The sequence below is a fragment of the Hyperolius riggenbachi genome, chromosome 9 (genome assembly GCF_040937935.1).
Source record: "Hyperolius riggenbachi isolate aHypRig1 chromosome 9, aHypRig1.pri, whole genome shotgun sequence".
NCBI classification, from domain to species: Eukaryota; Metazoa; Chordata; class Amphibia; order Anura; family Hyperoliidae; genus Hyperolius; species Hyperolius riggenbachi.
This window is the reverse complement of record NC_090654.1, coordinates 205,227,608-205,243,631: the sequence shown is the minus strand read 5'-3', so window position 1 is coordinate 205,243,631 and position 16,024 is coordinate 205,227,608. Positions and strand designations below refer to the sequence as shown.

Below are 16,024 nucleotides of genomic sequence, written 5' to 3'. Positions count from 1 at the left end.
ACTGAGAGTTCTATGCACAGAGGGAGATATTGCTTGCTTGGAAGTTGGTAAAAGCCGTCATTTCCCACAATGCAATTAGGTTCACGGATAGTAAACGGTCAGGACCTTGGATAGAACGCAACGGGAAATATTTTGAATCGCCGAATCATCATCATCACACTAATGAAAACATCGGAATCAGAAACTTTATTTCGCCAAGCACGACTGGGTCGTGCCCGGAATTGGGCTTGGCACGTACAGGGTACTGATACACAATATAGTTACAGATACAGGACAGGACATGCAGTAGGAACAGAACTTACAGAATACAGAACATTATATAACCTTTATGCAGAGGGAGACAATGTGGCATAAGTTACAATACAAAAACAACCGAAAGGTATGCTTGAGCTGGAGCGCCGTCTATGTGCAGAGTGCTTCAGTGCGTCATGGTATTGTGGGGTGGGGATGGGCATTCCCATGGAGAGAGTTCAGGAGGTTGACAGCCGAGGGAAAGAAGCTGATCTTGTGTTTATGCATCTATGCACAGTTTCCATTAGCCAAGTGAGGATCTAGCATTTTGTGAGCTGACCGCTGCTAGTGGAAAAGAGCTCTAAGGTGGAAATTCATAGGTAAATAGCGGGCTGGTCTGGCAAATAATTGATTACTCACTGATCAGAAATCAATTGATATACCACATAGCAGCAATCAATATACCACATAGCCGCGCAGCAACACACTGTACCACTGAACCAAACAAACCTCTGCACCTGCTAACATTGTACCGTGCAAAGCTTTGCGTCTGTCTATACCTCGCCGCTATCATCACGTGTGATCGGTCAAGGTTTCAACTGTTTCGAACCAAAACACGAGTCAGTCATTTGAAATATTGCGTCACGTAATGCCACTAGAAATAGATTGCAAAAATGTAATCAGTGTGCAATTGGGCAATGAGATGCACTTCCTAATGCCTTTTATTGGCCAACTTCCAAGCCACATACAATTTGCATCATATTTGCATGCAATCCAGAATTATTAGACTTTTATTAATCCTTTCTAATAGATGCTGCTGCTTTGCATAATCTGGCTATGTGTGTGTGACACAAGCATGCTGGGAAAGGATGGAAGCATCTGGAGGAACAGCAGCTCCTCTTTCTGATACCAGCAAATAAGGTTCTTCATCTAAGGTTTTGTTGGTACATTGGAGAATAACGGCAGATTCCGTAGGCACAAGATACGGGTTTCATACTGTGTTCCGGTTGGAGAGTTTAATCCTGGAAATATTCTTGTTGGTTAAAGATCTACAAAAGGGAAAAAGATCATTTAGTTTTGAATAGCAGGGGAAAGATTTTGCGCCTCTATTGCTGTCTTAGGGTCCCCAGTTAGGAAAACTGCCCCACTTCCTGCCCATACAGGAAATAATTAAATCTAGCCAACAGGACTGGGACAGCAACAAAACATTTTTATTGAGAGGTTAATATAAATTGATGCTACAACACTCTGCAGAGGTCACAGAGACAGGAAGTGCTGAAAAATATCTCCAGTGGCTGTGCATGCATCAATTTAAAAAAAACAAAAAAACCCTTTTTTTCACTGTATCCAAAATACACTGAAATTTAGCTTTAATTTTAGAGGCTTAGTGCTGGTCCACAAGTAGGTGTGTGGGATAAGCCCACCATCAGGTATGTCTGTATATGAGCACATTATGTATGTTTTGTATGCAGGTTGTGTGATTTGACAGTATTTACTATGCATTCATGCCTTCCATTAAAAAGCCCTTTTTTTCTCAATTTACTTTCTCAGGCGGTATTGGAGACCATCCGGAAACTGATGAATACAGATTGTGTAGTGCCTGATTGGCTTCATGACATTATTTTAGGCTATGGAGATCCAGGCAGTGCACATTACACAAAGATGCCTAATCAGATACCAACACTGGACTTCAATGACACTTTTTTGAGTCTGGACCATCTGAAGGCTTGTTTTCCGGGGTACCAGGTGAAGGTGACTGTGGAAGATCCAGCTTTGCAAGTCGCCCCATTTAGGTAAACCTGAGATATGAATGTTTTAACCATTATTTATAAAACTGTCTGCTGGATGAAGCAGCATACTGAGATCTTATTAATGTTACTCAGTCAGCAGTTATGGTTAGACTATCTGATATTTGTACAGGCATACCGTATATCCTGGTGTGTGTAGGGGGCCAGGTTTTCTTGGACAACTGCTATTATTTCTCTGTAGCCAATGCAGCTTTAATTATCACTTACTGCTTATACTTCCTCCCTCCTTCATTACAACAATTTCTCAGAATAGGACTGTGACTAGTTCAATGCAGTGATCTCTGTACCTCTAAAGGCCCGTACACACACTCAACCAAACCGCCTGATTGGCGTCTGATTTTGGTCTGATGGACGACAATCAGGCATTTGTATGGGTGGCAAACCTCTAGATGAGCAACTGATAACAGGCAGTTTGCTTAATCCATCTGGCAGATCAACCCACACAACTGTTGGGCTGATATCGTGCAATTGGCCATGCGAGTAAAACGTCATTTAAAAGTTGTACTTGTTTTCAATGCGGCCATGTTGTATAGTCCTTCGTGTCCTTTGCGTAAGGCAGTATGTTAATGGGATGGATGCATAGTTGGTTGATGCATGGAAAATACAAGTCATGTAAATGGTTTGACTTGGTGTTGGTCATGTCGTGATGTTGGTCGTGCACTTTGTTGGACGTGTGTACACACCTTAACACCAACAGCCCCTCCAACCCAACCCCCCCCCCCCCCCCCCCTCGCCCAGGCTGCAACTGGCTTTAGGCAGCTCATAGGAACATATTCAGTCTTTTACTATAAATTTCTAGTGAAGCTACAAATCTGATTGGATGTTATAAAATGTCTGGGGAAGATCTGCATGTATTGAGTGTGTAATGCTTTTTTAAGTGTCTGTGTGTACTCTCCTAGGATTACATTTCCTGTTTATGGTGGAAAAGGGAAAAAGAGAAAAGAAGGTGACGATGAGGAATCTGTACAAGAAGAGCCGCCCACACTGATTGTTGAACCCCACGTCATCGCTAACCGCGGTCCTTACCCGTACAACCAGCCTAAACGGTAACTACTGCTTCCTGTATATTTAGTTTATCTGTAGCAGGACAGAGGGAGAGAGGAACGCTAATGTAATCGTACTATGTAGTGCAGCAGCGCTAACAGTGCATCTCAGCTGTAGCATTATGGACGGTGTTTCTGAAGGGCGAGTGTCAGAATGAAAATTCCATTACATGTAGAAGTGTTATGTAAATTTTGCTCTTTTTTAAACCACTCTAAATGAAATACCGTGTAATGATGTATAAAAAAATTCTGTTCCTTGACTATTATTAAAGATTCCTGTATACATGACAGCCATAAGGTGGCCACTATCCAATCTTTTTCATCCAGTCTTACTAAATATATGTAGTAGAAGGGTAAACTGAGCGAATATGCTGAATGGAACCTTTAGGCCAGTGGTCCTCAAACTAAGGCCCGCGGGCCGAATGTGGCCCCCTGAGGCTTTTTTACCGCCCCCCCCCCCCCGGCACACAAAATGTATTACTTATAGATGCGGTAAACTACATCTTTAAATATTGGTGGTCTGCATATAGAACAGCAGTGCTGGCACCACCCATCCACATGGAAGCCAGAAAGCAGTAATTCGCTGCTTTCCAATCAAATTCCACATCAGGTGACCACTGCGGTCCAATAGGACTGCAGGTTGTCACCTGGGTATGCTTCACTGTCTGGCCCGCAAAGACTTCATCATTTGATGTATACTTTGGCCCCCCAGCAGTTTGAAGTATGTTGACCCTCGATCCAAAACGTTTGGGGACCCCTGCTTTAGGCAGTCCCTTATATTTGGATGGAAAAGATTGAATCATTAGTGGCCATCATTAGAGGCCTTCAGACATACAGAGCATTACGGTTTATACTCTTACTAGCTTAAACTGATCTGATGTGGCTGCTAACAACTGCCTTGGGTGAGAATCTAGTGTATGTACAGTGGTGAGAGATCCGGCATGCCGGAGCATCTATCCCGAATGCAGCCCAACTCTTTGTTCTCACCCTTGCTCAGGCCCCTCCGTCATCCTTCGGCCCTCTTCCATAGTAACATAACACATTGCTGGCAACGAAAGTGTCTGTACAGCTTCAGCTACAAACTTGCACCTTAGGGACAGAGTCCCCATCCCTGCCAAGCAACTAAATTAAATTGTGTTCGAGGCTTTAGACTTAGAAGTGTGTTTAACCAGTTCCTGCAAAATGGAGGTTTGTGCACCATTAAATAGGACATTCGAAAAAGTCCTGCTATTCCATACACCTATGCATGTAGGCTTTTCATCCCATTGCCTGGCATTCCTGCTGATCCTGTGCCCCTGATACACTTAGCCATAGACCCTGAACAACCATGCAGAACAGATTTTTTTTCTGTCTGAAGTTTGACTGAATTTGCTGCATGCTTTCAGGTGTGTGCTTCAGAACAGCAATCAGAAAGATCAGCAGGACTGGTTTCCTTTAACCACTTAACAACCTCTGCCACGCTTATCTACGCCCCTTTAAAAATCACCTGAGTCACAGGGGCGTAGATAGGCAACTCCTGTTTATTTTCCTGCTGTGCGCGATCGCGTTCGCGTGCGCGATCGCGTCCGCGTTCGCGTGCACGCGGACGTGCATACGCGTCGGGCACATGCTGGTCTGTGATTGGCTGATGTGAACATGTGTTCACAAAGCCAATGACAGTGCTTATTCATGCAGAATGTGTGTAAACATTGTATCAGTCACTATGCTGTTACAGTTACTGAGATCACTCGTGAGAGGATCTCAGATAACTAACACAGCATTAGTGACTGATCAGCATCAGTGAGGTTTTTTTTAAATAAATTATACCCCCATTAAGCCCATTAACCCTTGCCTCCCTTAAATGTGAAAATTGCTGTGGTTTTTAGGTGAAAAACCCCGTGGTAGAGAAGTGGTTAAAGCAAACTTGAACTGAAAATTAAAAGTCAAAATAAACATACACTTACTTACCACCTGCAGTCTACTCATTATTATTTTTTTCTCCGCTCCTATGTCCTTTGTCTACTGTGATAAATTGAATTTTCCGTCATCCATTTTAAAAATGGCAATGACCCTGTAACAGCTTTTGGGTCAGCACACTGTTAAACTGTAATGTTGCCCACTTGAGCCATAGGGAAACATGGTCATTAGCAACTGATATATAACTGACAGGAATTATTATTTCAGTTCTGACAAAATCTTGTCAGAACTGGGAGGGCTGGTTGTTAGAAGAAAATGGTGAGCTTCTGAGAAGAACTGACGGCGAGGTTAGGATGTAATATTCATTTGTACAGTGAGTTTATTTTAAATAATTTTACTTCGTCCAGGTTCACTTTAAAGATGGCCAGACACAAAACAATAAAATGATATGATTTTACAGCAATTCCATAAATATGATCGGATCTCCTGAAAAAAATCAAACGTTTGTTTTTTTCATTCGACTGAAAAATTTGATCGGATTTCCCTCCTTTTTTTTTTTTTTTCAATTTTTATCGATCCGGAATGCTGGAAATTTTTCTTCAATTTTTTTTTTTAAAGATTCTGTGGTGTGTGTTGGATTGTCAATTTATTAATATACACACCCTAGCAATTTTCTCAGTTTCCAATCATTTTTATCATAATTGGGGAAAAATTTAACATAGGTGTGTGGTACATTAGTCATATTTTTGAATTGTTACAATCAGTCAGAAAAATGTATTTCAATTCTTGAATTAAACAGATATTTAAAAAATGGTATGGTGTGTGGCCACCTTTAGAAAGATCTCATAAGCAGTAGATGATAAAATGTAAATGATACTGTATGTTTATTTAATAGCCCCGAGTCCATACATTGTGCCTCTCTGATTTGCTTTACAACAAAAGTAAACCCGCAAACTAAACCTCCGTTAATCTTGTTTCCAGGAATACCATCCAGTTCACTGCGACGCAGACAGAAGCAATTCGTGCAGGAATGCAGCCTGGCCTGACTATGGTATGAGGAGAGACTTTTAGTGGTTTTAGACCTAATAAAGCTATGTACAGAGGTCCGCTGACAGAATTGTCTCCACAAAGTGAACCAACTCAAGTGCTGCTTTTAAGGCATCTGCTAGCCCAGAGCACTGACAGAGCTCTGGAATGTTAATGGCACTTGTGCTTGAAAAAGTGACATATTTGTATATGAACCTGAGAAAAGCTTAAACTACTTCTAAAGGGTGTAACAGCATCAGGACAGGGGGTTCCTCCCGCACGCCCTGGTAGACAGAAGCCAGGAGCTTATATTCTGGTTACTCAGTCACTGCACTGACATTTCCCATCCATGGTGGTAGAATCCAGCAACCAGCAAAGTGTCAGATTAGCGATAGCTATGTAGATCATAGAAAGCACTTACTAGCGATTAACAAATCTGTTCCCAGTTTACAGACTGGTGACTTGGATATTTTCCATGGGAATTAGTTTTCCTAATAATACAGGTGGCAGTTAGATCAGATCATATAAAATCATTACTCCAGGCACTGTTCCTTAGGCTGGGAGCACTTAATGAAAGTTGATACGCCGCAATGCAAATCGCAGCTCTCTGTGTCCATAGACTTTCATGTTACCATTCACATTACAGCTGTGCGTTCCCATGCATTATGAGGTAACGCGTCTGGGAACATTTAATCGCATGACGCAGACGTTTCTCGATAGGTTCTACTGTATACGACTGACAATCTCTTTGCTTTAGCGCACCACGGGGTGCATTCCGTGCGATGGCAACGCATGCATGAAATATCATTCGTGCATGCGATCTGTAATGCGAAAGAACCATATAGGATTTGCATCATGTACCATTGCCGCTACCCACCCTATAAATATTCAAAATTGTCGACTTTAACGTGTGTACACACCTTTGATGGATGTCGCCCATCAGGGATTGGGGCCCAATCTCCTTGGGCGACATTCCCGGTACAGGCTCCACAGACGCGAGTCAGCTGTGTAGCCGACGACACATACTGTTAGATGGAGTGGCGCACTTGTGACATCATGTGGAGGAGCGGCGTGCACAAAGGAATCTGCTGACGTTGGGTTTGAGTTAACTTGCCAGGTGGATTGTTGACTTTAGTCACGCGAGTGTATGAGGCGTAGTCAAGCGTGTGTACGAGCCTTAGTGTTTGGTCCCACTAATTCCATTTCCTCTAGCTCAAGAAAGGAAACCTTGAAGTAGGCTCTCCTCTTTGGACCCTACTTAATTTCTGAGGAGGCCAGCCACAGTCCTTCTGTCCCCAACCTTCCTTCCCCCAGCACAGTTTTCCTATGGGTCCACATTTAGGCCCAGTGCACACCAAAACCGCTAGCAGATCCGCCAAACGCTAGGCGTTTTTGTGAGCAGATTTCAGAGCGATTCTAGGCATTTTTGTGTAGCAGATTAAAATATTGTTACAGTAAAAGCTGTTACTGAACAGCTTCTGTAACAAAAACGCCTGGAAACCCGCTCTGATGTACCGTTTTCCAGAGCGGTTTGCGTTTTTCCGATACTTTACATTGAGGTAGAAACGATTCTGCAAACCGCAAACGTGCAGAAGGAGGCACGTTTGCGGTTTGCTAAAAAACGCAAACCGCTGGTGTGCACCATCCCATTGAAATACATTATCCAAGCGTTTTCACTGGCGGAAGCAATTTGCGGATCGCTGCAAAAACCACTCGGTGTGCACTGGGCCTTAGCGTTCCTCCAGCTATTTCCTTTGTAATCACTCTGTCTTTCTGAATAGCGTAAGGCCAACCAATACACAGATCCACAAGTATCTGGAAAACCCCAGACTGCCAGATATACGGTACTCTTGTCAGTTATTCCTATGCCATACCTAATCCAGTGAAACTTCATTGACTGCTCCTTTAAATTTGTAAGCAAACCGTATACGATGCTAAATAATGTATTATAGAATACAGAATCCATAGCTGCAATGCCAGCTTTGCAGTATTGTTTACATAATTTCGCTCATGGGAGTAGAACTGCTTCGACACAGAACAGTGCGGGGAAAGTTGCATTTCATGTCTTTATTTACTATCTGTACATCGTTAGCCTATTAAGGGGAGTGAATGGTAGTGTAAGTTCAGTAGCTGTCGGAGTGCCGCTGGGCTCTGCTCTCTTTCACACTGTGCTATTACCTCCAGCTGCTCAGTCTGTTTCTCTTCACAGTGACTTGTAAACACAGGTGCAGGAACGGGATCCTCAGCTCTGCTCCTGTCACAGGAGACAAAAACTCTATTGTACAGTAGAAAGCAGGTTCAGTAATCACCAGCAGAGGGCAATGTATGTCATATCCTGTTCTCTGTACTAGAGAAGTGAACAGCTTTCATACAAAACATGTTATGAGCTAGGAAAGTAAACTGTATGCTTTATAGGAAAATTTAAACTAAATGAAGCTTAACGTGCTTAGGGAGAGCATGTTGTGCCCTGGTTGTGTAGTATTTGATTTTCCAGAGCACACCTCATATAGAACACAATTATGATTGTATCTGTTCTTTTCTTTACACAGTCAAGGTGTTTTCACATGATGCTCTTTATACACTTTCACATGTTTATAAGCTGTAGACAGGAATGTGTAATAAGTTGCATAATTATTTGGCCTGTTACAGTGTGTAAGAATGTAAACAGGACTCTCATTGCTAATTTGTAATGCAGTAAGGCCCCGTTCACACTTGCTTTTCTGTAAAGAATGGACCAGATGACTGGATACGGTTCCGATCCGGATCCGGTCCGTTTGCATACGTATTGATACGGCTGCGATCCGGATCCGTTTGGTAAAAGAGATAGCAAACTATATAAATATTGTTGGGGTCTGGGAGGTCAGCAGAAGGTGCACATGTAGAATCAGGTCCTCCACTGTGTAGGGCCTCACCTCCACGTCCGACATACTGCCAAACAGCTCCAGCACAAAGTCACTGCTGCTCCACTCCAGAAATGCTGGGCCCATGTGTCCCCATCCAAAATGGCCGCTAGAAAACACATAGGAAGTGGGGTAGAACGTCAGGTTTTTATAGCCAGTGTGTTCTGTGCATTCCGTTTCCCATTGGTTTCTATGCACGGATGGTGCAGTCAGGCTCCGGTCCGGGTGCGTCGGCCGGATGATCCGGACCCAAAAATAGAGCATGTTGGAAAAGTGTCTGGATCCGATACGGAACGGACGTGTGTGAACGGCCGCATAGACTTTGCATTGCTATGCGGAACGTCCGTTCCATTTGTACAGTATACGGTCCGGATCCGATCAGGCGAATCCGGACAGCGAAGGCTAATGTGAACCGGGCCTAATGCAGTTGCAAACAGGCACTATCAGTATGAATGGGGAGTTCGGTGTCGCTGCTGTTTACTTGCATTGTACAACATGGCCAAGAACAGGTAGATGTGTTCAGTCTGAACAGTGAACTAGTCAGGCTATGCACTAGTACTATACATTGTTTTTGTTTTATTTTCATCTTAAGGTTGTTGGACCCCCTGGTACAGGCAAGACAGATGTGGCCGTGCAGATCATTTCCAATCTCTACCACAATTTCCCCGAACAGAGGACCCTTATAGTCACGCATTCTAACCAGGTATGATGTGTTTATGTGAAGAGAAAGCGATCATCTGTCAGTGTCCCTAAAAACATGCATTTATACACGGGTCACCTATTATTTGGGATGGTAATGGCTGATTTATTGGATGTTTCAGAAAATGAGAAATTGTGTTATTCCCTTAATTGACTCCAAAACCTTCTTCACTGGTTTTCTATATCCCTTAATTTACAGTTGGAGATGTATAGTAGATGGCTCACTTTTTTTTTAACCTTTCGCATTCCACGTTTTTTACAACTTAAAGTTCCTGGCGTTTTTGACACTTTACCTGTGTCGTTTTTATACAGTAGTAACTTTTTAATTATCTATGCCATCTTAGTGATACGTATCATTTTTTTTTTTCAGTACAATCTAGGCTTTTTTTGGGTAATATTTTTCTCCCCGAACTATTTTGTTTTATAGTCCATTTATGATGAAAAATTAGGCGTAAATGCAGAAAACAAACATTTTTTTTCATTTTTCCCCCTCCCTAATTTTCATATCTCACGTCCCACAGTTATAAAACATTTACAAACAAATTATTTGACCCTTCCCGATTAAAATGCTACCCTATATGCCACATTTTACTTCTAGCTGAGCATGTGGTGGACCGCTATCCTCAGCCAGGGCGATAGTTCAGGGGGCATAGAGCTGTACAGATGCATCACTAGGCAATGGCAGAGCGTTACATCTGTAGAGCATTGGGGCCTGAAACTTTTGCCCTAGCGATTGCATCCGATCGCCACTGGCGGCAGTCATTAAACGTTTATAAAAAGGCATAGGTGTTGCAGGAGTTAATAATGGGTTAATGGGCTAAGTTTGGGTTAAAAATAAATGGGGAATTTAAAAAAAAAACTTTTTATTTTATTGGGCCCATGTCACTTTAAAAAATGTATTTTACTTTTACAACCTTTTTTTCCTAACTTTATTGAATGATTGTTGCTGGCTAACAGCAACAATCATTCACAGGATCATTCACATGACCGTGCACGCGTGGGAGCATGCATGCACGCGCAGAGGCGGCAAACAGCGCGATTTAGTGCAAGACGTAGATTCTACGTCCTAGAACATACAGGGGGAGTAATTAGGACGTAGAATCTAAATCTAAAGCAGTTAAGCATACCTGAATTTGCCCCCCCCAAAATTGGATTTTTACTTACCTGGGCCACCTACCAGCCTCCTGTAGACTTTTAGGTCACTGAGTGTTCTCCAGTTTGGTGGAGCGCAAAAGACGCCGACCCGGAACCCGACCTGGCGAGGTCGGGTTCTGCAGCGGAGAAGACCGGGAGCCTCCGGAGCTGCGGCGAGGGCACAGGATGGCTGCCACGGGCAGGTAAGTGGGTCTTTTTTTTTTCTTTTTTTGCTTGGACACTTACTTTAAGTGAGCAACTGTGCTTACCCATAATGCATCACTACTGAATATGCAAATTATCTCGATGCTCCTGAAGCCAGGCCTAGCCTGGCTTTAGGGAAAAAAAGAGATAATTTGCATATTAATTTGTGATGCATTGTGGGAAACCACAGTTCCTCACTTAAAGTGAATGTAAAGGTAAAAAGAAGAAAAAAAGTTAGATACTTACCTATAGACAGGGGGAAGGCTCTGGATCCTATAAAGTCTTCCCTGTCCTCTCTTGCACCCCTCGTTCCATCGCTGTCACCCCGTTTAATTTGCAGCCTCAGATGGCTTCAGAAACGCTTGTGTACCCGAATTCTTCTGAAGACGGGTGGCTCTACAGTGTAAGTTCTCACGCATGCGCAGTGTGGAGCCGCCCAGTTTTGGAAGCACTCGGGCACACAAGTGCTTCTGAAGCCTGCCAAGGGCTCACAGACGTTTATTCTGGTCGAGTAAACACAACTAGAGTGACGACGCTGGAACAAGTGGACCAAGAGAAGACAGAGAAGGCTCTATAGGGCTTTTTTTTTTTTTTGCCTTTACATTCACTTTAAAGTTGAATTGTCGCAAATACCTTCTGTTTTAAGATGGCAAATTACACTGAGCATTGCTTTTTTTGTAGGAGGGCTTTTCAGTCTCGTTTAGTCCCCTATACTTTCCTAGTGGTTCTGGGTCACCTCGAGCTGCTTGGTTACTCTGTTCTCTGACCATTATTGTAGGCCGTGCAACAGGATGCGTCCCTCCCCCAAATATAGACACAATGTTGCTCATTTCTAAGGCCCCTTTTCCACAGGAAGTTGAATTGCGTGCTTATCCAGCAGTACAGCCTGACTACCATAAACCGCTTATGCAGCCAAATTGCAACATTTATTACACCACAGCGGCAGAGCTCTGAGATGTGACTCCATAGGGGGAAGCTGCCTTTCCGATGCCCGTTTTGAGCGCTAACAAGTGCCCTGCCAGTGCACAAGAGCAGCTGACAGGAGGTGAATTCACTACTGTTGACCTCCTGTGTGAAAGGGGCTTAATGCTGGGAATACACGGCTCGAATTCTGAGCCATCTAGATGGCTCGATAGATAATTTCCGACATGACCGATCTCCCGCCCGATCGTTTCACCGCTCGATTCCTCCGTGAACACAATGGAAGAAGATAAGAAAAACGAGTGGATCGAGACGCACAATTGAGCCGTGTATGCCCAGCATTCGTCTTATCACCATGATTTTTCCGGGTGACAGCTCTCAAGCGTATGACAAAAGTTTAAAAATGGTGGCTTTAATGAGTTTCCATAGCGCCTCTTCTCTAATATAGAAATCATCAGTGGATGTAGGAAACCTTCAATCATTTCTGGCCTACATAACAATAACATAGGCATTCCCCAGGGTTTATTATTATCTACAGAGTTTGTATAAACCTAACAATAACAAGGGAGCAATAATATAAGAAATTCCCAAATGATTGTGGAGGGGGGGAGGAGGGTTTCACCAAAATTATCTTTATTAACCAGCAACAAATAAAAATCTGTTTACATTAACATAACATCAACATAATGTCAATAATTCTTACCAGTATCCAATATTCTGCATCTTCTCCACCTCCAGTACTTTTTAGTGTTGGCATCAATTTACATAGGCATATGTTCTACGAGCACCAAGAAAAAAAAACAAAAAACCAATAACCAGCTGGCGGACTGAAACACTGTTAAATTGCATTGCATACATTGCATCTCATTTTTCTAAAGTACCTTTAAATCGGAAACTCCACGAGAGAAAGGATCTCTCAGCGATGGCTAGTCAGTTATTATATTTATTGTAAAATGGTAAGAAAAGTCAAAACATATATGGCAGCTAATAAACACATTAAATATATTCAAAAATTTGGGCGCAGCCGAAAAATGGCTCCCTCGCCAGGCTGCCTTGGACACTAGGGTAAAGGGGCCCATACACCTAACGATTTTCCCGCCGATATACAGCCGATCCGATCACAGTGATCGAATCGGCTGTGAAATCGCCGCGCACACCGCTGACAGAACGATCGATTTCCATCTGAAATCGATCAATCCCCGTTGATCCGTCCGTGCGGAAGATTTTTCTCGATCGCCGGCGGGTCGGGAGTTCATCGGTAGCGGCGTTCGAATGCCCGACGACACACGCAATACAGCGGGTATACATTACCTTTTCCGGCCGGCGCAAATCCCCTGGTCTCTGCGGTCTTATTTTCCGCTCCGGACCGTTCCTGCAGCTACACAGAATTCCTGTCCCGGCAGGAAGTTTAAACAGTAGAGCTCCCTCTACTGTTTAAACTTCCCCTGGACAGGAAGTTCAGTAGCTGCAGGAACGGTCTGGAGCCCGGAGCGGAGAAGAAGACAGCCGGGACCAGGGGACTCGCGCCGGCCGGAACAGGTAATGTATGCAGGGGGTGCGGCAGCTCCACAGATTGTGATCGGTTTCAGGCTGAAATCGATTCACAATCTGTTTGCAGTAAAGGTGGCCATACGATCCCTCTCTGATCAGATTAGATCAGAGAGGGATCTATCTGTTGGTCGAATCTGATGGCAAATCGACCAGTGTATGGCCACCTTTAGACGTTATTCGGCTCCTAGCGTATTTTAGGATCAGTCTTTTGACGGTGCCCAAATTACTGACTGAGTGCAGGTATAGCTGTAATTCACATCATGGCCTATGGCGGCGCCTGGTGCACCCAAATTTCCAGCAATCTTCTTGCCTAACTCGATCCTCCGGTCCCCCGTCGCCATCCTCTAGTTCCCCAAGATTGCCGACAAGGGCTTGCCGGTAATCTCATCATCGCCTGGTAAGAACGGGCCGTGCTTGCATGGGTGAAGTACTGCTGTGCTCGTGCCAGAAGAAGAGTGCCGCCCCGATGTGCAGGAAGGTCTTGGAGGATCCAGAGACTTTCCTCTCCTTAGGGTAAGAACGGTATTTGCTTTTCAGCTTTTTCTTTAGGCATCTGATTTTTTTTCAGTTTTGATACACATATGAATCTATGCTTGGGAAGTCCAGATAGTGATTCCTTTGTGTTTTTTTTTTTTTAGTGACATTTGTAACCAAATAGGACATTCCAACGTTTCTGTGTACAGTATGAGAGACCCCATTTTATATTTTGCATTAAAGGTAATTTTGGCTTTTAGTTGTGTTCTTGCCAGCAATGCCTGACCTGGTGATATTGCTAAATAACGTGAGGAGGCTGCAGTGGTCTAACGCTTGCAAGCAGAGTAGTGTGTCTCACTTTTGTAGGAGTAAAGTTATTTCTGAATACGAGCCGCTTGGGGTGGGAGCTCCTAGGATATATGATCTTGGTCTGCTGCCTGATTCCCCATCTGTGTTTAGATCTTTTCTTTCTATGGTATGTGTCTCTGCCTGTGTTAGTGTAATATTTGTTTTTACCCCCCCCTGTAACGTCTGATCCCACCCTTTCTGGTAATAGACACTTCCCTGCCCAGTTCTATCTATCCATACGTTGCCATCTGCCCATAAGAGGGATAAATAGTTTTATAGCGTCTCCATTCTCCTCCCAGCACTGCCACTGTGATGCTGTCCTGCCACTGCTGGCTGTTCTCCTACAAATAGTACAGACTGACACACAGCCCACAAACTGCTTTATTATTACCATACAGCATTCTTAGTGGTTACTGTTCTGGATGAGGCAGCACTGTATATGAACAGTGAATGAATAGCTCTCACTCTAGCATGCTACACTGAATACTGGCAAACATCCTGTGTGTTTGTCTCACGAGAGAGGTCAGAGTTATTGCATTGTTTAGTGATTTTGTTTGTGCTTTTTGGTTACCAAAGTGCTGTATCGCATTTAAAGCGAGCATCTTAAAGTGACAAAAAAAAGTTATGATATAATGAATTGTACATGTAGTATGGATAATTAAAAGAACATTAGAAGCAGGAAAGAGTCTCATAGATTTATTTTCAGTTATATAGCCTTAATAGCCTTAATAACATTTAATCATTCTCTTAATATTTGCAGTTTACAAACTACACTCTGAATTTTAAACTATAAAACAGAGCAGAGCTAATGACCCTTTGAACTCCCATGCAGTAAAACCTTATCTGACCAATGATTACAGTGTTTCTTTGATGTATAAGTGCTTCAGAAAACAGCCTGTCTTGACTCAAGTTGGGTCAGAGAGCTCAGAAAAGCTGTTCTGTATAGAGAACACCTGCCGTTTCTTAACTCTTCCTGTGCTGGAAACAATGAGACTCATATCTTTGCTACTAATGTTTTATTTATTAGCTGTACTACACATAGAATTTATTATATCATACGTTTATTTTCACTTCAGATTCCCTTTAAATGCTGTTAAGAAAAAAAAACTGGAGATGCAGTTGTTACAACATAATGATGAATATACAAAACGGCATGTTGCAACACTGGCTGTGGTATCCTTGACTTCAAGCCCGTGTGACTTTGGCAGTTGCGATCTTCTGTTTTGCATTAGTTGATTGTCTGCAACCCCCACCACCATAAGGCATTCTGTGATTTAAAAATAAATGACAAAGATGGTGAAGTTTGAAATTCAGTTATGCTGCAAATGGAGGTCTTAACTTGTGTAGGTGAAGGTGTAAACTGGTGAACAGTCTGCCTTTTGTTATCAAACTTTGTTAGTGGTAATGTCAATGAATTACTATATATACTCGAGTATAAGTCTAGAAATTTAGGTCTGACTCACTAAATAAACGTTTAGGGGTCGACTTATACAGGAGTCATGGGCAACACTGAGCACACAGAGTAATGTGTGTACTATTAGTGACATTCCCATTTGCAGCAATTGACACTTTCTTGATAACAGAAATGCCAAGAAAACACAGGTCTGAAAGTCCTGGCCACAACAGTTAACAAGGAAAGGGGCGGGGGATACTGGGCTGCAGGAAGGGGAGTGAATAATTGCTGCACTTGGGGGCCTGGTGGAGTTATTGGCTGCACTTAAGGGACAGGGGGGAAGTTAATTATTATTATTTTTTATTTATATAGCGCCAACATCTTCCGTAGCGCTGT

General features: G+C 43.1%; 1 protein-coding gene and 1 long non-coding RNA gene across 3 annotated transcripts in view; one reads left to right on the top strand and one right to left on the bottom strand.

The window, feature by feature from the left end:
* The window catches only part of AQR (aquarius intron-binding spliceosomal factor), a 156,582-nt gene that overhangs the window by 87,176 nt on the left and 53,382 nt on the right, over positions 1-16,024 (top strand). The window contains exons 20-23 of the mRNA XM_068253903.1: positions 1,783-2,024; positions 2,939-3,085; positions 5,960-6,029; positions 9,497-9,607. Coding sequence (XP_068110004.1) covers positions 1,783-2,024; positions 2,939-3,085; positions 5,960-6,029; positions 9,497-9,607 — 570 coding nt within the window. The remainder of the gene's footprint in view (positions 1-1,782; positions 2,025-2,938; positions 3,086-5,959; positions 6,030-9,496; positions 9,608-16,024) is intronic.
* The window catches only part of LOC137532906 (uncharacterized), a 41,331-nt gene continuing 25,536 nt past the window's right edge, over positions 230-16,024 (bottom strand). Inside the window, exons 2-4 of one of the 2 annotated variants that reach the window (XR_011024061.1) lie at positions 12,566-12,640; positions 8,183-8,258; positions 230-1,280 (exon numbers count right to left, since the gene is read on the bottom strand). This is a non-coding gene — a long non-coding RNA (uncharacterized lncRNA). Of the gene's footprint in view, positions 1,281-8,075; positions 8,259-12,565; positions 12,641-16,024 lie in introns of those variants that run through there. The other variant, XR_011024060.1, reaches the window with a different exon arrangement.